Source organism: Mauremys mutica, chromosome 1 (assembly GCF_020497125.1).
Source record: "Mauremys mutica isolate MM-2020 ecotype Southern chromosome 1, ASM2049712v1, whole genome shotgun sequence".
In the NCBI taxonomy this organism is placed as follows: Eukaryota; Metazoa; Chordata; order Testudines; family Geoemydidae; genus Mauremys; species Mauremys mutica.
Window position 1 is genome coordinate 230460838 of NC_059072.1, and position 26986 is coordinate 230487823.

General features: G+C 42.8%; 1 protein-coding gene across 1 annotated transcript in view; it reads right to left on the reverse strand.

Annotated features, from left to right (window-relative positions):
• Positions 1 to 26986, reverse strand: part of FRMPD4 (FERM and PDZ domain containing 4) — a 449028-nt gene that overhangs the window by 87719 nt on the left and 334323 nt on the right. The window contains exons 3-4 of the mRNA XM_044982210.1: positions 12125 to 12285; positions 5325 to 5427 (exon numbers count right to left, since the gene is read on the reverse strand). Coding sequence (XP_044838145.1) covers positions 5325 to 5427; positions 12125 to 12285 — 264 coding nt within the window. The remainder of the gene's footprint in view (positions 1 to 5324; positions 5428 to 12124; positions 12286 to 26986) is intronic.

The window sequence follows — 26986 nt, forward strand, 5'->3', positions numbered from 1 at the left end:
CTCACCCGGCGGCGGTCCGGGTCTTTGGCAGCATCGGCAGCAGGGGGCCCTTCAGTCACTCTGCATCTTCGGCAGCACTGAAGGGCCCCCCTCCACCAAAATGCCGCTGAAGACCCGGAGCGACTGAAGGGTTCCCCGCCACCGAAATGCCACCGAAGACCCGGACCACTGCCGGGCCAGGGCTTGTGGGGCATTTCGGCGGCGGGGGGCCCTTCAGTCGCTCCAGGTCTTCAGCAGCACTGAAGGGCCCCCCGCTGCTGAAAACCCGGACCGTCACCGGGCCAGGGCAAATTGCCCCTCTTGCTCCCCCCTCCGGGCGGCCCTGCTGGGATGCATGGGACATGTTAATTCTCTGTCTCTGGCGTTCAGTATAAACCCAGCTAGTTTAGCTTGATGGCTTTGTTTACTGCTAATATGAAATTGAGGTAAAAACTCGTTGCTTTGTCTAGGGCAAACCTGTTTATCACCTTTACCTATGTTAGGCTGTCTGGTCTTAAACATGTCCTAGTAATATTACAGAGAGAGAGAGTTTTTATCTGTACACATAATGTTGTTACATATTTTTCACAATGAAATTGTTGTTACATATATTCCATTGTGTTGTTAGTTTTCAAATGATACCTCAGAAGGCATATTTTGAACAAATATTATTGCAGGAGTGTGTAGGATGTGAGTACAGGGGTACCTTGGGTCACAGACACTATAAATGTAATTAACACATATTGCTAAGTATAAATACTTTAATTTGCCAATCTTAGAATGAGTGTATGTGTATATAAAATATATGTACATACATATAAAACACACATACGTCCTAAATATTAACATTTTCAAAATACTTACATTAGATACATACATAATACACACACATCCACACACCTTACATACATACACATTACATTAGGAAACAAATGACTCATTAAAAAGTATTTACCTAACCGTGATAAAACTGAGTTGGCTACATTGACTTGTTTACCTGTGGTGATGCAGGTTTTAAATTAATTAATAAAAATAAGAAATGTTCTGAGAAATGTAATACTACAGAAGCTCCAAGGACTTCAAGCATTTATTCAGCAATTAATTTCTATACCATATAACATGTTTAGGTTGACACAGTTCATCTCCTTCAAATACACAAAAATCTGTGTTGACATTAAAGCTATCCCCCAGTATGGGAGATAGCTAATTAATCTGTGATGAATTTAAGAGTCACAGCATTTGTAGCAGCTGTATAATAAAAACAAGATCTGCAGCTACTGCTACAATGTTGCACAGTCTGTTCTTTAACTAGATCTTACTCTATCTGGTATTCAGTTTGCCTACTCCTTGCCTAGATATTAGTGATACATTTACAAATGAACTTGTTTTCAAGTCATCTCCTTTTCCCAATTTTCCCTAATTTGCTCCTGAAGAGACCCTTTTTAAAATGCAACCACCAGTTATTCATAAAAATGTGACCTGCCTTTTTTAGGAAATATTATAAACATGACTGCTGTGTCTCTTCCTTGAAATAGCTCAGCTGAGTAGAATACAGCCCAAAAGCCATTGAACATTACCAGAAATAATGAGAGCTTACATGTTACAATTGCAAACCATGCGCTACCAATATCTCTGCAACTGTGGGTTTCAGTGATGACCTGGACTTCAATTAAATGTTACTAGTAAAGCAGGAATCAAGGAAAATGAGATGGATGAGAATAAACTACAAACACAGTTCATTATTATATAATGTATATCCTTGCTAATCTCTAGACCTCAAAGCCTAGCAGTAGTATTCCTCAATTTACAGACTACTTAAAAAAAAATAAACAAAAAAAATCCTTTACTGTGTCTCTGATGAGAAACCTCTTAACTACCCAGATGTTGCATCAGTGCAGAGTTAGGCAGTTTATGGGAAGGTTAACATCTTTACAACAGGCCTGTTTTAATGTAACCAGTTCTAAAATGACCCCCAAGTCGTGTAATAAAATATTAACATTTCATGAAGAGATAAAGTGATGCAACAGTGCGAACTTTCATACTACCAAGTGTATCTCCTCCATCATTTACTAAAACTGGTGCACCGTATATCACAATAATTTTCTACTCGTTTTGCATCACATAGGAAGGAAAAAGTTAATGAGGAGCTTTGGCACTAATAGCACCCAGTCCAAAGGAAAGCAACTGAAGCAAAACGGTAGCCCCTGGCAATTTTGAGGAAACAAATGCTGCAAATTTACTGGTTGGGAAAGTGTTTTTTCTAATGGCAGAATGGGGAAAGACAGCTATATAATTTCATCACAATTCAGATACCATTTTTTGGTGTGGATTCTGAAGATCTTTTCTTTCTTTGAATTTAAAGTTACATTTAATCAATATCCCCATTTTGATGTTCTCTTCTAAAACAAGACTGTCCCCACAAAGAAATTTCCCCATTACATTTACTTGAATTTGATTAGTATGCAATTAGAAATTAAACAGAATCTATACTCTGATATAATATTCAAGACTTGGCTCAACAACTCTAATTTTTATATACTTTTGTTTGAAACGTTGAGTCCTGCCCATATTTCAGTTTAAAACATTTTATCATTGTGTTAAAATACTTTTAAAGCTTTATTCTATATTTGGCACAAGACGGCTATATTTTCAAATGAGAGTGATGTTTTTCTTCCATTCTCTACAACTATAAAAGCAAATCCTTTCTTGGTTTTGCACTAAGCTTCCTGGCAGGGTTGGATAGAAGCAACTTTCACATAGCTAATGCTAAGCAGTTCTTATACCTGATTTGCAGTATACAATGAGGTCATGCATTCCCCCCCACCCCCCCCGCATTTCCCCTCCCCTGCAATATTATGCGGTTATATCTTTTTAATATATATCCTTCTCTGGGACAAGAGCTTACCCATCACTGACTGCAGACATATGCCTACCAGTCAGAAAGCAAGATTTCAAAATTTCCTCTGTCTGCGCTGCAAACTGAGACAAAGCGTTGCTTTCAAAGATATGAATGTGTCCGACCCAAGAATGACCTTGGGTTAGATACGGTATGGAAGCGATGCACTACTGTACTGGCGCAGTGAACTGCTTCTGCCCTGATGTGGTGACTGCATGCCTTGTCTAATCATTCCTGATGTCGCCGTTGAAATGATGATAAGCTCTTTATGCGGAATGATGTACATACTGCTAATACAGCCCTTTGTGAAACTCATCAAAGAAAAGGCAACTTCTGACAAAGTCCCAGAGACAGGCACATGTACAGAGCAGTGATACAATTCTACTACAAGGAAAGCACCATGAAAAGATGGAATTCAACAACACTTAAAGGATTGTTTACAGTAGCATAGCCAAGACACTACCTAAGGAGTCAATATGATCAAAGAGCACTACTTTCATATTCAACATGGATCAGCTTCTCAACTCCCCTTCACAGAGGGACCTCCCTCATATTTAGACCCAATTTGCCTCAATCCTAATTAGACAGTCTATTTTTCCTATTACTGTAAATTACTGAAACCAGAGGAGGGAGTTGGGCCTGTATCCCACTGCTGATAATGGGACTTATGTGTTATACATCCCAAACAATCAGGAAAAGCATATAAACTACAACATGATAGTATTTAACTGGTCATTAAAACTTCTTTGGGTTGCCTTTATGCTACATACAACTATCTATCTGTTTCATACTGCCACACATCACTGTAATATCTGAGTGCTTCCACATAAAATCAATAGCAATAGCCAAGTTCCTAAATGGACCCCATAGAGACTTTAACACTTTTTGGGGCTAAATCTCTGCTGTAGGAATTTTGTTTTTATTTGTTGGTTCGGTTGCTTGTTACAGTTTTTTATTTTCTTTTATTTTTCAGAGTTGTCATGTCACTGTTGTGCGTATCTTTCTTGCTATGGTAGAAAATATATTTTGAAAAGGAAGGTATCAGCATTTCGTAAAGATGGTAAACTTTTGAGTCACCCAGTCTCCTACAGAAGTTTTATTACACAGCCAGATCCCCTTGACTGAGAACACTTTGCCCCAACTCTCATGCGCTTCATCCTATGTACTGTGATCTGCATCATCCCAGAGAATCACAGCTGTTGTAGAAGTTCATAAATTGAAATTCAGAACTGACTCTTTTAGAAAAGTGTCACAGGCAATTTACTTTCAACATTGGTGGTTGCCAGATTTGGAGAGAAGGACCCTCCATTTAACCTATCAGCCAAAACATGTATACAATCAGATCCTGAAGTTTCCCCTGACACCAGCTAGCCCAAGGAAAAAGCGTACTAGCCCAAGTGAAAAAAATACATATAACACACTGCCCTCTAAGAGTCATGCCTCTGAAGTTTAAAACAACTGTGTACTATATTTTTTGCCAGTCAACTTTCTATTTAATAAACTTGTTAAAACATACTCTAACTTACTCCAGCTCCTGAGTTTTGTTATGCTTTCTTTCATCTCTATGGCTTCACTCCACTTTTTTCCCACTGCTATACATCATGTTGCATCTTTGTGTGTTGTTCCCTCTTTTCCTTCTCTCTTTCTCCACCCCACAATAAACTTCATCTTTCTTTTCCTACTTTGTCTTCTGTTCTCTAACTTCTTTCCCTCCTTCTCTCTGTCTTGTACTTTTTATAATTTATCCCCCTCATTCCTCACACTCACCCACCCAACACACACTTACTCACACAAACTCACATGCCGTCCACTCAAGCATGCACTACCCAAAAGCCCCTCCCTCTCCTTCCCACAGACACATATATACACCTATCCACTCACAGGCTCACCTCTTCCTGCGTTCCCCAACCCTGAAGGTAAGAGAGCCCCATATCCTAGGCTACTCTGTTCCCTCTTTAGTCCCACTCCACTACTGTCCTGAAAAACAGTGTAAAGCAGCAACCACCTGGCCTACTCTGCTCTAAGGATTGTCCCCACAACCCACCCCTCAGGGAAGAAGTCAAAAATGCCAGATTCTCTGTACCCTGTCCCAGTCAACTCGCCAACCTGTTCCAACATTTCCTTTACCCAAGCAACCAGAGGAGTAGGTTTTTCGAGCCCTGCATATGATACAACCCTTAATCATCAAGGTAACCTGTCCTTCAACCACCAACTCTTTTGGAGGTGCTTTAATATATTTTTTCACATTTACTCATACTCCCGCAGTATAGCTGTAAGGAAATTTCCCATCAGTAATACGCAATTCCACCAACATTTGTTATAAGCTCAGTAACATTATTTTCCATTTTCTCTTCTCTGAGAAGGCAAGAATGCCACATTATCAAGTGACTGTACTGGCAGTAAGCCACTGGGCTCATGGTTTATTTGGTAGGACGAAGGCATCAACTACCTGACAAGGTCGATGACTCTCTCCCTTGGAGCAGTGCTGACTGGCTCATCATTAATCATTATGATCTGATCTCCTGGTATAAGTTTTCCTTCAGAGGGGCCGCCTGGAGAAAAGTGAGAAATAAGCAGAGGTTAGTAGACCATTATAAATACATGAACAGCCTCCTCTATTGTGCGGGTATTAGATATGGTTTGGCTTGGAGATTTAAAGCACTTTGCTGATAATACACCCTCACCGGAAAGCTAACAACCTAAATGTACATACCACGGTGCCTGATGTTAGGTTCTTAAAATTATATTTAGGCACTTAAATAACCAAGACCTGATTTTCCCCAACAAGTCAATGGGAGCTTCAGGTGAAAAATCAGGCCACTTTTATTTAGGTGCCTCTATGGAATTACAATAGGACTCTAATGTTAGGTGCTCGGATATGAAAGCTTCGTCCAAGAGCTTTGAATTGTAAGGTTATGATTTCTTGGTGGTACATCATCCTCTTGTAGAAGGTTGACATGAGCAAAACTCAAACTTCTGACCACCAGGAAATTCCTTTTTGTTCTCTAATAGTGTTAGATGCAATCCTGTAGGTGAGCGTGAATGGGTTATCAAAGGAGGTGAAGAACCTATACATTTTCAGCAACTGTGAGATTGGCCGAGCAAAGGTACGTGTTACTAGGGCATATTGTGGCAGTGCTAGAAGAGGGTAGGGTTACAGTTGTGTGGAACACCTTAACTGCGCATTTCGTAGTTTTCAGAAGATTGAGTTTTGCTCTACTCAACCTTAACTTTGTATTAACATAATTATTTGGCACTGAATTTCCTAGGTTTTTGACCAGGAAAAGATATGCTCCTGTTAGGAATTAATGGTCTGAAGAAGCAAGGAGGACATCACCATCTGCTATAAATGAATTCGAGTGCTGTGTGTAATACAGGGGCAGTGGTTCTCAACCTGGGGTGCAAGGCAGAGGTCTTCCAGTGGATACATCACCTCATCTAGATATTTGCCTAGTTTTACAACAGGCTACGTCAAAAGCACCAGCGAAGTAAATACAAACTAATATTTCATACAGATAGCCACTTGTTTATACTGCTCTTTATACTATACTCTGAAATGTGAGTACAATATTTATATTCCAATCCATCTATAATTATACGGTAAAAATGAGAAACTAAGCAATTTTTCAGTAACCGTGTGCAGTGGCACTTTTGTATTTTTATGTTTGATTTTGTAAGCAAGTAGTTTTTAAGTGAGGTGAAACTGGGGTACGCAAGACAAATCAGACTCTGAAAGGGGTACAGTAGTATGGAAAGGTTGAGAACCATTGGTCTAAAGTAAAGCTGGTAAACTGTGGTACACTGTTCCTTTGGGAATGGAGGATCTGGGATTTCTGTGGGTATCCAAGGATCAGTGGCTGGAAAACACAAGGGGACACTTTGAAGGGACTCGGAGCCATCTATTGTCAACTTGCAGGGCAAAGACAGAGGAGAGTGCTGGAGTGGCTGACAGACTGGTTTGTGCTGGAGGCATGTGGCAACAAACTTACAGCCCTGGGTGCCCCCAAGATGCATCACATGCAGGTTGGGGTGCACTGTCAGAGCTGTGGAGTTGGGGTTCAGGCAGGTTGGGGTGCACTGTCAGAGCTGTGGCATAGAGCCCTGTGCCCCCAATTAGTGCAGAGACCTGCAGCAGGACCAGGATCCTGCAGGTCCCACAGGACCTGCTGCCATAATAGCGGGAGTGTGTAGGAGTGGGTATTGCAGGACTAAAAATAGTCCTGTGCAGGGCTCTAATGTGGAGTTCATGGGGGTTTGGGTGCATTGGCAAAGCTCAGGCTGCAGGGTGGTTGCGATGAGGAGATTGAAGTGCACAGATAGAGCTCAGGGTGCAAAAGAGTTAGGGTGCACTGGCAGAGCTGAGGGGGTGCCATGCCTCCCTTGTCTGAGTCCCCAAACTCTCTTGCCTCCCATACCATCCATCTCCATTTCTGCCCCCGCATAACATCACTGGTTCCCTAAACTCCTCTCCCCCAGTTCCCACACTCCTCTGGCCCCTGATACACCTCCCCTCCCAGGAAGAATTTGCATGTTTAATTCCCCCCTTCCCCCACTAATACTTTGGTTACATTGCCCCCAGAAGAAAATTGCTAGCCATGACTCACAAATGGTAGCAACCCTCCCTGTCCAGAATTTCTTTTGTCTTAGGTGGGGACTTGCAATGAAATCATCCTTAGTTATGTTAATTGAGGGGTGAGTTCACAGCAATCAAGAGGTCTATGATTCATTCCTTTGTTAATACTTCTCACTTTAACAGTATAAGGCAGCAGAAGGAGTTTTTTTTTTGGGGGGGGGGGAACTCAGGAAACCTTTTGGTCAAATTTGAATTACCAATAATACCCCCACAACCCCATGGGGCACACCAAATTTCAAAGCATCCGATTAACCATTTGGATTTTAAAGCACTTAAAAGAGTCTAGCTTTGAAGCATATAAAATGTTGGAAGAGACTCTCTAGTCATTCTTCTTACTGGTGCATGTGCAGTGTAAAAATGTACATTTTCATAATTACTGTTCTCAGTTTGAGTCCCCCAAAGATTTAATGGGTGCCATGCACTCCCTTGGGCAAACCTTGACAGACTGAGACCATTTTGACCTGCATCAGATCAATAGTTTGATCTTTAGTTCTGGGCAAAAACCAAACAAACAGAAACCTAGAAACTTTAAAACAAATATCGATTTGGGGGAACACCTTTCTTAAATTACTTCAGATTTGGGTCATTAACCCTACCTGGTACTCTCCTAAGGCACAACAGGTTTCAAAATATCTGACTAAGCATGTTGATTTTACAGGACTTAGAAAGATCAACTTTTACACAGATGTCATGATGCAACCTTAAGTATAGTGGCACTCCTGCACCACTATAACAACAACTTTACTCTTTGGAAGCACACAACGAGCTTTTTGCTTCCCATAACAAGCCACGGAAAAGGAGCACAGTGTCACAGCCTCAGATGAAAGATTATACTTGTGCTAATGTTTTGTCTTTAAACTTTGTAATGATGGTATAAAACAGAAGATGAAATCTTAAAAAAAAAATTTCTTACTGCCTGACACAATTAATTCAGACAACTGCCTGACACAATTCATTCAGACAACAGACTGTGCTTCTGTTTGGTTTGGAGGTTTTATTTTACTTCTGAATCCACTATAAATGGAGTTTCGCTATGAACAAATGCACACAGGTTCCACTGTATTTGTCCCCGCTCTTACTTTGGTGACTGAATATAAATATGCTTCCCCAACTGGGCTTTAAATATGAGAGTTACACTAAGTAAAGCTATTTCAGGGGAAAGAACTGTCTGAGATTAATCAGGACTTCAGGGGGGCCAGATCCTAACTACATAATTTGCTTTATTTGCAAGCAGTACAAACACCATTTGCACACACACCTGGGCAAATCACATTTAGATGTTCTACTGGCAGTTTTGCTTGTCCTCTGCTCTCTACAGTGGCTTCCAAAAGAATATTGAAAGTTCAAAGGTCTTTGTCCTTGTCTTCAAGGCAATCTATGGCCTGGGCCCAGCATGTCTATAAGTTTGCCTAAAACTTCGGGATGAAGACCATGATCAACAACTCCATTCGTCAGGCACAATTGAACTTTCTATCACATAGGCAAAACTCCTCTATATAGGATGCAGAGCTTTCTCAGGGGCCAGTCTGAGATTGTGGAACCAACTCCCCCAGGAACTAATGGTTGTCACAAACCTCACCACCTTCCCTGACAAGTGAAAGGTGCATTTCTCTGATCTTGCCTTCTCTAATATAAACATAGTGCAGTGTCCATAAAGAAAACAAAAAACAATAAAATCCCCACCAAAATGAAACCCTTTGCTGCACACTCAGTTCTCACCCTGATGAGTGGATGAGAGAAGAAAGAATTATACATAACATAGTTTAGTCACATAACTGAATGCACAGTGGAAGAGGTTCTGAAACTATGCGAGGAGGGTGGTATAAGAAACTATACAGAATAGAAATAAAAATCGAATAAAATTCTTCCTTTAAATGAAGTTGGTCAACCAGTAAAGTCAAACAACAGTAATGGCTAAGAGTAATAACTATGATATTGGCTTTTTGCTGCTAACAAATTTATGGGTTTGGAACGAGTGCAGTGAGAAACAATATTCCGAAGTACAAGCCCTTACAGAATCATAGAATTGTAGGGTTAGAAGGGACTGCAAGGGTCATCTAGTCTAATCCCCTGCCAAGATGCAGAATTTGTTGGGTCTAAACCATCCAAGACAAATGGCTCTCCAGCCTCCTTTTGAAAACCTCCAATGAAGGAGCTTCCATTACCTCTCGAGGCAGTCTGTTCCACTGTTCTACTGTTCTTACAGTTAAGAAGTTTTTCCTGAGATTTAATCTAAATCAGCTATGCTGTAGTTTGAACCCATTGCCTCTTGTCCTGCCCTCTGTGGCAAGAGAGAACAACTTTTCTCCATCTTTTTTATGGCAGCCTTTCAAGTATTTGAAGACTGCTATCATAGCCCCCCCGTTAATCTCTCCTTTTCCAAGCTAAACATACCCAGTTCTTTCAGCCTTTGCTCATATGGTTTGTATTCCATCCCTTTGATCAGCTTTGGCACTTGCCTCTGGATCCTTTCCAATTTCTCTACATCACTGGTTTTCAAACTTTTTTCTGGGGACCCAGTTGAAGAAAATTGTTGATGCCTGTGACCCAATGGAGCTGGGGATGTGGTAGGGGCTCAGGGCTGGGGCAGAGGGTTGGGGTGCAGGGGTGAGGGCAGCAGGGTGGGGCTGGGAATGAGGGGTTCAGGGTGTGGGAGGGGGCTCAGGGCTGGGGCAGAGGGTTGGGTTGCAGAAGGGGGTCAGGGCTCTGGGCTGGGGGTGCAGGCTTGGGGTGGGGCCAGGGATGAGGAGTTTGGGGTGCAGGAAGGGGTTCCAGGCTTGGGGGAGCTCAGGGCTGGGGTAGGGGATTGGGGCGTGGGCTTACCTCCAGTGGCTGCCAGTGAGGGCACAGCCAGTGTACAGAGACAGGCTTCCTGCCTGTCCTGGCACCGCGGACTGCTCTGCTCCCCAGAAGTGGCCAGCAGCAGGCCTGGCTGCTAGGTGGAGGCCTGCAAGCGGCTTCACACGACTCTTGCCTGCAGGCACCGCCTCCCCCAGTTCCCATTGGCCCATGGGAGTGCAGAGCTGGTGCTCGGGGTGGGAGCAGTGTGCGGAGGCCTGTGGCCCTCTGCCTAGAAGCTGGACCCAATGCTGGCTGCTTCCAGGGCATAGCGCGGTGTTGAAACAGGTAGGCACTAGCCTGCCTTAGCTGGGAAGCACTGTTGACGGGATTTTAATGTCCCGGTTGGCGCTGTTGACCAGAGTGACCCAGTGGCTGACATGCTGTGACCTAGTACTGGGTCGCAACCCGAAGTCTTAAAAACACTGCCTCTACATCCTCTGGTGCCCAAAATTGGACACAGTACTCCAGCTGAGGCCTAACCATTGCCGAGTAGGGCAGTACTATTCCCTCCCATGACTTACATGCTATACTTCTGTTAATACAACTCAAAATTGCATTTGCTTTTTTTGCAACAGCATCACATTGCTGACTCATGTTGAGGGCATGAGCCACCACAATTCCCAGATCCTTTGCAGCAGTGCTGATGCCAAGCCAGTTCTCCCCCATTCTGTATTTGTGCATTTGGTTTTTCTTTCTTAACTGTAGGACCTTACATTTGTCTTTGTTGAATTTTATTTTGTTGTCTATAGCCCAGCCTCCAATTTATCAAGATCCCTTTGAATTTTAGCTGTATTCTCCAAAGTATGGGCAACTGTCCCCTAGCTTTGTGTCATCTGCAAACTTGATCATTATGCTCTCTATACCTACATCTAGATAATTAATAAAGATGTTAAACAACACCAGGCCCAGAACAGTTCCCTGTGGAACCCCACTTGAGACCTCCCTCCAATCTGACACCATTCCATCATTATAAAGGCATGTCAGCATATCAGAATTTAGGGTATGTCTACACAGCAATTAGACACCTGTGCGTGGCCTGTGCCAGCTGACTCAGGCTCGCGGGGCTCGGGCTAATGGGGCTCAGACTAGTGGGGCTGTTTAATTGCACTGCAGCCCGAGCTCTGGGATATTCCCGCCTCATAGGGTCCTAGAGCTCGAGCTCCAGCCTTAGCCTGAACGCCTATACCGCACTTATACAGCCCTGCAGCCTGAGCACCTGAGCCCAGGGCAGCTGGCATGGGCCAGCTGCAGGATTTTAATTGCAGTGTAGACATACCCTCAGAACACTAGTGGGGAGGGGTAGCTCAGTGGTTTGAGCATTTGGCCTCCTAAACCCAGGGTTGTGAGTTCAGTCCTTGAGAGGGCCATTTAGGGAACTGTGGTAAAAATCTGTCTGGGGATTGGTCCTACTTTAAGCAGGGGTTTGGACTAGATGACCTCTGAGGTCCCTTTTAACTCTGATATTCTATGATTCTATCTAGCATTCACAATTCACTTGGCTGCTGGAATGCATTAATAATACTCACATGTGCCATAGTATTTGGTCCCAGTGGGCCTCAGTCAGTGTAAACACAAGTTCAAAATTATTACATTAAATTCAGTTTAAAAAGGCAATTCTAAAGAAATCTCTTAGCAGACAACATTAAAAGTCAATGCAGTCATGGTGGAAATCTGAGCACATCCATCTCACTGCCAGCAATACAGCCAGCACAGAAAGGGAGTTAGTAAAGTCTCAAAGCCCTGCTTTTGGAGCCAGGCAAGGGGAAAAATCATACCTGGTGTTACGGAGCGTACAACAACTGGTTTTTCACTGCCAGCCACAAAACCGAATCCCAGCACAGGATCCCTCCTCATTTCCACTTTACGAGGGGCTGGAGGGGTGATTTGGCAGCTCTCTATTCGAGGGTCTTCAAATGTGGCCGACTGTGTCATGTGACTGTGGGGAAAAAATGAATGAAAAAAAGGAAAGGATCATTAAAATGTGTTTTTGTGGTACCTATGCAAGCCAAACACCTTACACTTACAGGATAGGGGGAATATTTGAGATAGTCTCTCTGAAAGAACCAGCGTCTCAGCTTATTTAATGTTTTACAATCTTTTGCATTAGTTTTCTTACACAGAGGTTAATAATATCTCAGACTAAAGAGCTAATTCGCTAACCAATATTTGTACCTGCACACAACTCCCACATCTGACAGTATAAATTTGACCAGCTCTAAATATATGAGAAAAATCAAGGTTTCCACTTTTGTATTTTGAATTTTTCGTCCTCCATTTGCCAGGGAGAGGAGGAAAATAAAGCAACCTGGTATTTATTTAAAACATTACAATTACATTCCAGAAAATGAAGTGCCCAATTCTCTGCTGTAACATGTGTGAGAGGAGAGGGCATTCCCAGTCAACATGCAGCCTTAAGTATATAACATTCAGCACAGTTTGCATATATTTGAGCAGCCTCAAGCACCCTGGAAACAAATGTAACACTCAATTGTATATTTAGAACACTAGATCATTTGTTTTTGGATCAAAAGAAGATTAATACAGAGGAGAAAGAAAAATGAAAAAAAAAAGAAGAGAAGAGAAGAAAAACAACAACAATTGGTGATAGCTTTGTCTTCTTATTACAGTACTAGGTAAAATCAACCCTCAAAAAGATAAGTCTCGGTTTATTCTGGTAGAATGTCACACTCAAACTCTGTGCATAAGAAATGGTTAAAATCAGTTAATTTAAGTTATCGAAGTCATATCCCAGAAAACAGAAGTCTTTATCTGGCAGGAGAAGATCGTGCTGTTAAGCACCTTTTTTTGAGCAGAAAAGGTTAAGGAACAGGAAAGTCATCCAGTGTGACATATTGTCAGTTTGAAAGCCAGTCTCCTTAGGAATATATGGACTGCAATAATAGACTCAAACACCACCTCCCTCTATATCATAAAAAACATTCATAATAAATGAGAATTGGGTGGGGTTTCATTCAGGTTCAGAGGTCTACCTCATCTTCCCTCTCTTTCCATCTTCAAGCATTGAGGTTTTCACATTCCCGCAAGAACACCCCAGGAAATGTATGTGTAATTGTTAATATGTAGAAAAGCTGTGTGCACCAATCATCCTTCCATGTTTAAAGCCTCTTCAAGTTGGTGGTTTTCCCTCCCTACACCTAACACACTTATACATTCCCACTGGTACTGGTACAAATGTTCTCTGTTCCTGTAGTTAGCTTTTATTGTTAACTTAAAAAGCACCAACAAAACAAACCTCAGTATTTTTCCAAAGTTTCTCCCTGCAGGAAACTCTCCATCTATGCTCATGGGTTCCCTTGATCAAGCCTTTTTATAGTCATGGTTGGCGCTAATAGGACTTAGTCTGAGTCATAGCTAGTCAGCTGAAACAGCTTTGTACCTCTGTGCAGGGTGCTAATATTTGCATTAAGGTGAGTCAGCAAAAAAGAACCTGCTGTCCTGTCCCAGCTTATTCAATGACTAGAAATGTATTTTCTCCTAGTTTGTATAGTACGGCTCACATATGACAAAAATGAACACCTTAGACATTTTGAATCTTATCTCTATTTCTAAATTGGCCTGCGTTATTTAATATTTTTCAGTGACCTAGACGAAAATATAAAATCATCACTGCTAAAGTTGGCAAATGACAAAAAAAACTGGGGGAGTGGTTAATAATGAAAAAGACAGGTCAGTGATTTAGAGCTACCAGGATCACTTGGTATGCGGGGTGCAAGCAAACAATGTGTGTTTTAATATGGCTAAATCTAGGGACAAAGACTGTAGACTGTACATACTGCATGCGGGGGGCTCTATCCTGGGAAGCAGTGACTCTGAAAAAGATTTGGGGATGATGGATGATAAACAGTTGAACATGAGCTTCTAGTGCAATGCTGTGGCAAAAAGGGCTAATGCAAATCTTGGATGCATAAACAGAGGAATCTTGAGTAGGAATAGAGTGGTTATTTTACTTCCAAAGCTGACACTAGTACAACCACTTCTAGAATAGTGTGTCCAGTTCTGGTGCCCGCTATTCAAGAAGGATGTTGATAAACTGGAGAGGGTTCGGAGAAGAGCCACGAGAATGATTAAAAGCTTAGAAAACATGCCTTATAGTTATAGACTAAAGGAGCTCAATATATTTAGCTTCACAAAGAGAAGGTTACGGGCTGACTTAATTACAGTCTGTAAGTACAGACATGCTAAATTCCCTCTAAGCTGCACGGCCACACACATGCCTATTAAGCTCCGCACAGGCATTCAGGGCTGCGGCGAGGAGAGATGCCTCTCCCCTAGCCCCAGGCCCGCCACAGTGCCCCTCCCCTGGCCCTGACTGAGCACAGTGCCGAATCTGCCGTGGCCAGGGGACAGGCACCCCTCCCCTGGCCCCGACCCAGCCTGGCCTGGACCTGCCACAGCAGGGAGAGCTGCCTCTCTCCCCTCCCAGCCCAGGTACTGCTGCAGGGAGAGAGAGCTGGGGGCGGGGGGGAGGTCCTTTCTCCTCACAATAGCCCCAGGGAGTCCCACTGCACCCCACCCCCCTCATCTCCCCAACCCCACCCCAGAGCCCGCACCCCCAGACAGAGCAATGACCCCCTGCACCCCAACCTTCTGCCCCAGCCCTGAGCCCCCCATTTCCAGCCCCACCCCAGAACCTGCACCCCCAGACAGAGCCCTCACACCCTGCACCCCAACCCTCTGCCCCAGCCCTGAGCCCCCTCCCACACTCCAGACCCCTTGGCCCCACCCCACCACATAAATTTTGTTATGTACACCAATATGGAGGTGATGAGTCACACATCACCTCCATATTGGTGCACATAACAAAATTCATTCTGCACATGGGTGGGAAAAATTAGAGGGAACACTGCTGCCATTAGGAATACATATTTGATAATGTGTTCTTCGATTTAGCAGAGGAAGGTATAATATGATCCAGTGTCTGGAAGCTGAAGCTAGACTAATTCAAACTGGAAATAAAGGATATATTTTTAACAGTGGGGATAATTAACATTAGAAACTATTTACCAAGGGTCAGGTGGATTCTCCATCACTGGCAATTTTAAAATCACAATTAGATGTTTTACTAAAAAGTATGTCTAGGAATTATTTTGGAGAAGTTCTATGGCCTGTGTTATACAGGAAGTCAGACTAGATGATCACAATGGCCCCTTGTGGCCTGGGAACTATGACAATGAGTGAGTTAAGCCTGTAATTTCCCTCTTTTCCTATACATCAAGCAATGTTAGTAACAACTGGCCCACACCCTGTCTCCTACTTCCACCCTTGAGAATCTTGTAACATTTTTCTATTAATATTGGGTCAATTTATATATGATGTTTAGAAAATCTGCCATCTATTTTGATTATAGTGGTTGAAATATAGTACTTATGTCAGTATCTTCAGGTCCCCCAGAATCAATTCCAGCTATGGATTTGGGTTTCCAAAGCTCTTGTCTTTAATCAAGACCCTGTTTTAGAGGATACTGACATTTCAGAAACTTGCCTATTTAACATTTTAAACTGCACTTGGGTAGTGATCATGAGGTTTCAAACATTTTCCATTTATTTTTCTTTATCTCTCAGTTGAAATCCCTACAACATTCTCCTCTAAATTATGTTAAAGTCCTATGTCTAATCATTTTCTCCTGGTGATTGTAGCCTTCATTTCTGTAACAGGTTCTTCATCATTTGAGGCTGCCATCAATAAAGTGAAGTATTTACAAAATGGTGAATAAGTGAGTGTCAGGAGTCTACCCTCACTTGAAACTGGGCGGTTTCAAAGTGAGGACCCGCATGTCTTCCCCCCACCCCAAAATCCTAGGGTAGGTCTCCCCTTCGGCTGCCACCACCCGGTCAATTCCGTGGGCCGGGACACCCCTGTTTCCCCCCTTGGGAACACAGATCAATTCACAGAGGAGGAACCTCCCCCCTCCTCCCTCTCTCCAGCCTGCTCTGGAGACAGAGTTGCCTGGATTCAAACGCCTTGAATCTCTACACACAGGGAAGCAGCCCACTTCCCCCTCCCCTTCCCCTGAATTTCCCCAAGGGAAGGAATTAACCAAGTCCAAAGAAAAGAAAGACTTTATTAAGAGAACAAAAAGAAAATATAGAATCTCTATGAGCCCAAGCTGGACACTCATAGGGTATAACCTTATCAATCTCTGGAGAGAATCCCCTCTCCCCCTTTTCTCAGTAAAAGCAATATCAGCAAACAGGAATAAAGCATTTCCTTTAGCAAACACACAATTGCAAATATAGAAATCAAATCATAAGACTAATTCGCCTTTCTAATTAATACTCACTATTAATTAGTAGAAACTACTCCAGGAGAATTTGGAGACATGACTGTCCTCTGTTAGATCCAAAAACAGTTCTCACACAGACAAAGGCTTCCCTCCACAGAGATTTGAAAAAATCTTATCTCTGATTGGTCCTCTGGTCAGGTGGTCACCAGGTACTACATGTTAACCCTTTCCAGGGAAAAGAGACCTTAACCCTTAACTATCTGTTTATGACAGTGAGTGATTTGGAAGCCAGTGCCTGAGCCTTGGAAAAATACTAGCCTTTCAGGATTGCTGTCCTTTTCTGCCTTTGTATATTTAGGTCCCCAGGTACTCTAGCATTTAGTCTGGATTGAATAAGGAGAAAATGGTGGCAACTGTAGCATCCCAGATAACAAATTCCTACAACAGGAACAGGGGCTGTTCAAAGGAGCAGCTGTGCTCTTTGATGCATGGTTCCATCCTTTGCATCATCTTATCTTAAGAATCCCCAGTGGCAGCACAGTATCTATTATCCAAAGCCTAAAACAGAATATCAGCAGGGAGCAGTCAATCATGATTTTGAGTAGCGCAGCCTGTTTTAGTGATTTTTTTTAAGGCTATCCACCTACAAAAATATCATCTAGTAAGTCACCACAATTTACACTTCCACAAATGTCTGTACAGAACACTCCTGTATATAGGAACCTTATCCAGAAGGATTACAGGTGAACAGCAAGATGAATATATATGACTCTTTCACAGGTGGCACTGGCCCTTTAAGGAGGAAGAGGTCAGTGCACCTGTGATTCCTCAGCTATTTCCTAACTGGGTTTTAAGAGAGGGCATCTGGAATGCAGAGTGGGGATGTCCTTGAAGGAACGCAGGAAAGGGCACTCTAGTGCTGTCAGAGATCAGGAGATTGCGGGAGGTCCCTGTAGGAGGTTCCTGGGAAAGGCTGAAGGCAGGGGAGCAGCAGCGAGACTTATACACTCACATCTCCATGCTGTAAAGCTGGAGCCAGAGGAATGGAGAGGGCTGAGGGACAGGGGGAGTAAGGAGGCTCCCCTGATGAGAATGAATTCCCTCCAGAGAGGCTGTGGGGATTCCCACTAGGAAGAGTGGATTGCAATGCACAGAGCAGAAAGCCTGGGGTGACTGTCTGGGTAAAGAAAGCTTCCAGTGGAGTTACTGGGGACTCTGAAGAAGGGAAACTGAGGCAGATATGCCTGTTGTGCCATGGCCTACTGAGGGAGGGTGCTCCAGGTGGGGTTTCCCTAGGACAGACCCCTATTAGAGATAAGATGACTACTCAAAGCTTTGTGATGGCTGGCAGGTGTTGACACAGATACTTTTCCTCTTCCGATCTGCTCAATATTGAGGTACCAGTTGTAGCACCATGGTTAGAGCCCTGCCAAATTCACAGCCATGAACATACCAGAATAAAGACAGGGAGTGGTTGGGTCATTACAAAACCTAAACCTAATTTCTGCCATACCAATTTCCCCCCACTGTTACTTCAAAAGTAGTTTTTCCTCCCTTGGTATCCTGCTGTTAATTGAATTGTCTTGTTAGACTGACCTTCACTCGGTAAGGCAACTCCCATCTTTTCATGTACTTATACCTGCTCCTGTATTTTCCACTCCATGCATCTGATGAAGTGGGTTCTAGCCCATGAAAGCTTATGCTCAAATAAATGTTTTAGTCTCTAAGGTGCCACAAGGACTCCTCGTTGTTTTTGCTGATACAGACTAACACGGCTACCACTCTGATCCCTGAGAGGACGGAGAGTGGGCTGGCAAACCCAAAGAGAGAGGGGAGCCAGGTACGTAGGAAGAGGCCCAAGGAAACAGCTGCAAGGATAGTACATGCCTTGGCTACAAGTTATAGGTTCCCTGGGCTGGAACCCAGTGTAGAGGGCAGGCTTGGCTTCTACCAGCCACCGGGTAGTGGCACCAGGTGTTGGCGATGTCTGCTGGGCAGCTGGTCCAGAGGGACTGTGATTTCCCTGGAAGGGGAGGGCCTTAAAGACCTCCTGGAGAGCCAAGCCATGGGCCCTCTGCTCCGTGAGCACAAGAGGGCTGCCACTCTAAGAGTGTGAGAGGCTACAGACTGAGAAGATGGATAGAGAGTCTGCTGAGGAGGGTGCAGCATCTGGCAGAGATAATCCCCAGGATGGCCAGGAGGAGGTGCCACGAATGGTGAGGGAACCTCATCACAGGGAGGAACAAGGGAAGGAATTTGTTTCTGTGTGTGTGTGTGTGTGTGTGTGTGTGTGTGCGCGCATGCACACAGAAGAATATGGGGGTTTAAAAGGAAGGTGAAAACTGGTGTGTGTGCATGTGCACAGGGGAATGTAGTGAGGGGTGACAGGAAGGGGGAAATTAGAAGAGGGAGGGGAAACCTGGGTTGGGAGTACTCCAGCAGCTTTGCAAAGAAATTGCAAACCCAGCTTAACTGGCCAGTATGCTCTACTTGGTTTGCACTGCTTCAAAGTGGCATAAAACAGCCAGAGCATACTCGAGTGTCTGGCCATAAGTGTTTACATTTTTTAAAGCAATATCTGCCACTCATTAGACATCTTACATAGGAACATTCTCTTTGAGGTCCATGAGTGAAATTTTTAATTTTAAACCACAAAAATACCCAAAGAAATTCCCAGACAAAAACTAGTTAAAATGGAGTTCAGATTGAGAATATGTATCAGTAATTTTAGGGTAAAATACATTACAGGGATATTGTAATTATCATGCACTCTATTACGGAAATGCATAGTTAAGATGCCCCAACAACTTTATCTATATCCTGCAATGATACCCAGAGAGAAAACAATTCTAATGTGTCTTGACAAATTTAATATAATCTGTGACTACAGTTACTAACATTCAGTAATCATAATCATATGGTTATTGCACAGTGTCATGTGATGGGGCCCTCAATGGCAGAAAAGGGGTTAAAAGCAGCCCTAGGGAGGCTGTGCCAGAGGGAGACAATTAGAAAGGGGCTGAGAGGAGTAGCCAATCATGGCCTGGCAGGCCCATATAAGAAAGGCTGCAGGCAGAGCAGAGTTCAGTAGCTGACTAGAACCTGAGGGGAGAAGCCCCAGCACCTGAGACAATTCAGTGCTGCAAGCAGGGACTGGGGAGCCAGAGAGAGCTCCAGGCTGGCTGCTAGAGCCTGCAGGCTGAGGCCCCGAGGTAAAGGCAGAAGAGGGTGCTGGAGCTGCATGGGAAGCAGCCCCAGGACAATGGACGGCAGTTGCCACTGGGGGAAGTGGTTGGGCAGAGATTGTAGGTCTCCCGGAAGGGGAGAACATGGAGCATGGCACAGCTGGAGGGCAGTGTCATGAAGGGGACGCCACGGTCCTGGGAGTGACGTGGGTCCAGGAGCAGAGATGCTGGTGGGCGAGACACCACCAGAAGAGGGTGCAGAGCTAATTCCCAGTAGGAGGTGCCGCCGTGGTGAGTCGCACCCCGTCGCATGTCACTACAGCCCAGAGCTAAAGTTGTTTGTATACCTCATTTGTGCCTTTTCATACTTCAGCATGTTTGGAATTCTTTTAAATTTAATCTGAACACTGAATTTCATGGGTTTATAATGCTTGGTTTGGGATAATTACAACATCACTTAATGTAGGTTTTGTTACTGATCTGTACTCTCAATTTCAACTCCTTATTAATATAGTTTTTGCCTTGAAATTTGGTAGATGCAGTCTGTTTCAATAACTGAAAGGAGAGAGAGAGTCTACAGAAATGTCAGATCTCTTGGACTACTGAGTGACTGGCAATTGGATTGGAACGGAGGTAGGATTTTCCAGCAGAAAGACTTCCTGCCCTGGTTACAACAGTATCCATATTATTCAACCGTGACTGTAGAAACCTCATTTTTATGAATTAAAAGAGCAGGGCTGTATATTATTGATTAAGGCTGTAATTTTCTTTTTGACATTCAGAAGAAGTTGGTACCTTAAACCCTTTGGAAAATCTTAGCCTGAATGAATAATATCTAAGTCAGAGGTTGAGGCAAAGTCAGTATTTTGTGGGTGTCTGACTAATGTAACAAAATGGAATGGTCTGTAAGAAAAAGAGGTGGATTGATCAAACCCTTATCTATTTCCAAACAATATTTAATTTACTGAGGCTCAGCTAAATTATATTTTCTTTTATTTTAAATTTTTTAAAAACTTGTTGTGAATTTACCACATACGAAAGCTGCCAGATTGACAGGCATAAAGAGCAAAGTTTATTCACATTTAAGATATGTCTATGCTGAATTCAGAGGTGTGACTGCAGCAGGTGTGGACACAACTGAGCTAGATTGATCTACATAGGTTGCAATCACACCTCCGAATTGCAATGTAGATATAGTCCTAGATACACTGCACAATGCCCTTGCAATGTACTTCGGTACAGGGCAAAGGACAGAAGAAAGACTGCCAACCCCAAACATTCAAAAATAATGAGTCATGCCTTCCAAAATCCAGAGATTGGTTTAATTCTGAGATTTTTTTTTGAAATAATAAGTTTAGGGTTCCTTTTATTTTCTTCCTGTATTTTGACCCATGAGGGTGTTCTCAGATCACATTTTTGAGCTTTCCTTTGCTGAGTGCCAGAATTTTTCTTAGCTGAAAGCTGTGATTTGTACATAATCCCTCATCTCCAGAAGCTGCGGTGTCAAGTAAAACCTCCAAATACTTGATATCCTGAGACTTGGGATAAAACTGTGAGACATGGCAACACTGATTGACATTGCCTATATACCCATTCAGTCCTTGCCATTGCTGAGACTGCCACAGCAATTATGACAATTGAAGCCAATTATGGTGGCTGAGAGCTGGAATAAGACCATCAAACTCATTTCACAAAGACTACCTAAAAAACTAGATGGTAGCAACTTGTGGTCACTATCAACCTGGCCTATTTTGAACTAATAACCTTGAGATGAGACACTCTATATCCCTTTCCCCAGTCCCTTGTACCCTCACATGTGCTTTTTCTCTAAGTTAATTTATACTCTGAGATTCCATGCACGTTGTTTAGAATTAGGGCAGTTAAATGCACTCAACAAACATGCATCAAGCTTGCTTATTTTTCTCCTGGCAACAGGAACACTGGACAAGATATTAAAATATTTAGATAGGCTGTTAAATAAAGTTACTACTACTGAAAGAGAATCTGGTGGCTGCATACACTCTTCTACTGTCCAGTAAAGATGAAGGTAATTCACAATTGGAATTGCAGAATTACTTTTTAGAAACTAACGTATTTTAATCAGTTCATGAAGGAGTTAATGTCTAGACGTCAATAAAACCCGATCCTGTATTTCCACTGTTGCAATGAATGGTGATGCCTGACAAAAGTTGACTAATTGTGTGAGCATCTGGGTCAATACCACAGATAAAAGAAATAATTGGAAGAATTGTCCTAGAAAGAAAAGATTCTGATCATTTTTCTGTCAGTGTCAATTCTATTTTTTCATAAGCTTCTTCAGTGGATAAATTCTCTAAAGCAAGGTCATTTATAACACCCTAGAACATGTCAATATAAGCCATCTGGATGAGCATATGGTGAAAATGTAATTAGAAAGAAAAAAGGTTTTGCTGGTTTCAGAAGTCATCGGCAGCTTTTTCACGAAATTGGATACAGTGAAATCTGACATGCACAAACATTTTCCAGACTCCTTCTCCTCCTCCTCCACTTCCCATGTGATGTATACCCCAGAGCAAGATAAAACGAAACAAAATCCTAACAAACAGAACCTGCATGATTACCGACCTGAAAGGGAAAAATGCAGTGTTTTACCCTCATTTTCAGGCAGGTATTGGGAGAGATATTCTGCTATTGCAGATATTTTATAATGACAGGTACCACTCTGATGTTGATGACAGGATATTAAATATATTACAGCTTCCTTCTAAATGCTGCCTTAGGAAGGTAAACAGTTGTGCAATCTGTTAGACTCAAATCATGAAAGGATTTGGAAATAAGCCCTACTTCACATTCAAACTACATCCACAAATTAGCAGCTGTTTGCTTGAATTTTGTTTTGTTGTCTAAGAACTTGGCCTTCGGAGGTGTTTGTTTTTTTTCTCTCAAGTTACACTCAAACATTTTCAGGCCTCTCTGTATTTAAAGTTTTAGCCTGGCTCACTGCCTTAAGACACCTGGGGCACAAGCCACATAATGGAAGTGACATAGTACTTCTCAGTGGCACTGAGGGATAAAGGAGAAAAGGGACAAACAGGGATGGGTAGGTGGGAAGAGACTTTCCTGCCAAATCCTGCCAAGAGACTCTCCAGGGAGGGAAGGAACTATGCATAACAGGAGAGGTGGTAACAGAGAATAGGAAGTCATGCTGCCTCAACTAGCTTAAAGGAGGAAATGCTATGGCATTTTTGAACCATCCCTTTGAATTTCATAGAGAACCACCTCAATTAAATTGACTTTTCCACAAGGGATGAAAACAAAACGTATAATTTTTCAATATCTAAAATATTAGTATCAGAAAAATGCTGTTCACTTGCACCCTTGATTCTGCCAGCTACATGGGATTGCTGCAAAACACCAATCCACTCATCTCTCCTTTAGTAACAGCGTTCACCTCTTGACATATATAGCCAGAATGGAGAGCCAAGCATGGTGTAGTAAACAGTTGGCAATGCTGATTTTCATAGTGACCACTGTATTGGTATCACTCCTTCTCTGACACATCCGAGCAGTTTTGTCCATTGAAGGCTCTAATTGGACCTGGAGGCAAATGGAGTCTAGCGCTGCCCCTTTTTGACCCAAGCAGATATCCAAAATTCAGAGCCCTAGGGATGTTCCAGTTGGAAATAGAGATGGATGGAGTCTGGTATTTTCTTTGATTCAATCTTGTTTATTTACAAAGAACGTATAAAAAGTCCTCCTTCTCCAAATGCAGGAGGAACCAAGAACAAAAGAGGCAGTTTCTTAGGGTAGGTCTATACTTACCTGCCGGGTCGACGCGTAGCGTTCGACTTCTCGGAGTTTGAACTATCGCGTCTAATCTAGACGCGATAGTTCGAACTCCGAACGCACTCCCGTCGACTCCGGAACTCCACCACCGCGAACGGCGGTGGCGGAGTCGACAGGGGAGCCGCGGACTTCAATCCCGCGGCGTCTGGACAGGTAAGAAGTTCGAACTAAGGTAGTTCGACTTCAGCTACGCTATTCGCGTAGCTGAAGTCGTGTACCTTAGTTCGACCCCCCACCCTAGTGTAGACCAGGCCTTAGTGTACAGTCCCAAGCCTCTTTAGCCAAGAGAGACTTGGAAATGCTCTCTCTCTAGCTTTTCTCAGGGTCACACTATGCTCACTGGGCACTGGCTTGGCTTTCTTGCTTTTTGCTTCTGCTGGGTCTATTCTCAGTTTGTGTATGTTCTCTCACACATACGGCCCACCCCAGCACACCTGGTCACAATACCGCCCCTACCACATGGTGCTCATTTCTGGACAGACTCTAAGGGCAGGTCTACCCTACAGAATTACTTCGGTATAACTATGTCAAAGCTACATACGGAAAAATCCACACCCCTGCGCAATGCAGCTATACTGAACTAAGCGTTGGTGTAGACAGTGCTATGTTGGTGAGAAGGCTTCTCCCACTGACCTTGATACCGCAAGGCGGATTAACTATGCCAACAAGAGATTTTTGTCCCATCGGCTTAGAGCCTCTTCATTAAAGTGTTACAGTGGCACAGCTGCATTGGTGCAGCATTTTAAGTGTAGACCTGGTCCCTTAACAATTATCTGAAATGAAGGGCACATTCACACAGCAGTTTGAACGAGGTTTTAACTCAACCCCTAACAGTAGTATGTTCTTGGTAGTCCCTCCTGCCCAGGTGTTGGGCTGCTGCACATTGTTTCTTGGCTTGTTTCTCCTCTCACATACATCAGACTAACTTCACTGACATCAGGAGTTACTCTTCATTTGACATTCTGTAAGTGAGAGAAGAATCCGAGGCTTTCTATGTGGCCTTGACAATTAGTCTTATGGATAGAGAGAGCTGACAAATCATTCTCCTGGTCTAGATAGGCCCACAGAATAACAATTTAATGAAGGCTTGTACAGTAGTTTCTGTTTAGAAGCAGAATTATGACAGGTTCTAAAAATAGGAGCTGTTGGCACTTACTGGATTATGATTTAAACTACACTGGAGCTTTTCCATGAAAGGTGTTTGTTTACCTTTTGATTAAAAAACTAATTGAGGCCCTTTTAAAAATGAGCTGAAACTTAGTTTCTTGCCACCTTCTTTACATGCATCAGTGAATCCTGTTGCTGAGCCTAGTGGAATGCAACTCCTAAGACGAAGGGGAGAAAAAGACTAGAGGATTTCTGAACTGAAAATATACAGTAAATTAATTGGGGTTGAAAGAGTCCACACCAAAATGGAATGAGCAATTTGTATTTGTCCTGCTTCTGGCAGGTTTCATTCTAAGTGGAAAGACAGTAATCCATCTACTTGTGCTTACCCAAGCTCTGCATATCAAGCAGAAATGGGCCTTCAATGAAGCCCCTGAGCATTTCTCTCTCAGCAAGAATAAGGAATTGATATGTCCAATCCATGGTGAAGAATTCACTTAACCAGCAGAGCAAGACAAGAAGAGAAAAACCTCAAATGAGGTCCTGGCTTCTGATGTGCTGATTAGAATATGCAAGCTCCTCACTACAGACTGTTCAGGTGAGATCAAATTTGCTTTTAGAGGCAAGTTGCTATCTCTGTAAACACGGAATGAGGGTGCCCTAAAAGCATGGTGAATGTGCCTGTTGCAATAAGAAAATGTGGAGCACACCACATTAGAGAATACCCATCAGACCACATTGCCACATCTGGTATAGCCTAAGCACATGACTGAAATACTGTCTGTTATCATGTATGTGAGAGACTTATCTATGTAGCTTCTATTACTGTAAATAGGATTTGGAGAGGAAAAAACACCCACAATGAAAGTAGAATGTGGAAAATTAACAATATTACTAATAATTAGGGCTGTCAATTAATTGCAGTTAACTCATATGATTAACTCAAAAGATTAATTGTGATTAAAAAATTAATCACAATTAATCGCCGTCATCGGACTGCTAAACAGAATACCAATTGAAATTTATTAAGTATTTTTGGATATCTTTCTATATTCTCAAATATATTAATTTCAGTTACAACAGAGAATAAAAAGCATACCCTGCTCACCTTATAGTATTTCTGGTTACAAATATTTGCACTGTAAAAATAATAAACAAAAGAAATATTTTTCAATTCACCTCATACAAGTACTGTAGTTCAGCTTATTTATCGCGAAAGTACAAAATGTAGATTTGTTATGTAATTACACTAAAAAACAAAATAGTGTAAAACTTTAGAGCATACAAGTCCACTCAGTTCTACTTCTTGTTCAGCCAATTACTAAGGGTACGTCCATACTACCCGCCCGGGTCGGCGGGTAGCGATCGACTTCTCGGAGTTCGATATATCGCGTCTCATCTAGACGCGATATATCGAACTCCGAACGCGCTCCCATCGACTCCGGAACTCCACCACCGCGAACGGCGGTGGCAGAGTCGATGGGGGAGCCGCGGACTTCGATCCCGCGGCGTCTGGACGGGTAAGTACTTCGAACTAAGTTACTTCGAGTTCAGCTACGCTATTCGCGTAGCTGAACTTGCATACCTTAGTTCGAACCCCCCCCCAGTGTAGACCAGGCCTAAGAGAAACGAGTCTGTTTACATTTATGGGAGATAATGCTGCCCGCTTCTTATTTACAATGTCACTTGAAAGTGAGAACAGGCGTACGCATGGCACTTTTGTAAGGTATTTATATGGCAGATATACTAAATATTTATATGCCCCTTTATGCTTCAGTCACCACTCCAGAGGACATGCTTCCAGGCCGATGTCGTTTGTTTAAAAAAAAAAAAAAGCATTAATTAAATTTGTGACTGAACTTCTTGGAGGACAATTGTATGTCTCCTGCTCTGTGTTTTACCCACATTCTGCCATATATTTCATGGAATAGCCATCTCAGATGATGACTCAGCACATGTTGTTCGTTTTAAAAACATTTTCACTGAAGATTTGACAAAACGCAAAGGTACTAATGTGAGATTTCTAAATATAGCACAGCACTCGACCCAAGGTTTAAGAATCTGAAGTGCCTTCCAAAATCTGAGAGGGAAGAGGTGTGGCGCATACTTTTAGGAGTCTTAAAAGAGCAACACTCCGATGCGGAAACTACAGAACCCAAACCACCAAAAAAGAAAATCAACCTTCTGCTGGTGGCATCTGACTCAGATGACGAAAATGAACATGAGTCAGTCCATACAACTTTGCATAGTTATCGAGCAGAACCCATGTGATAAAT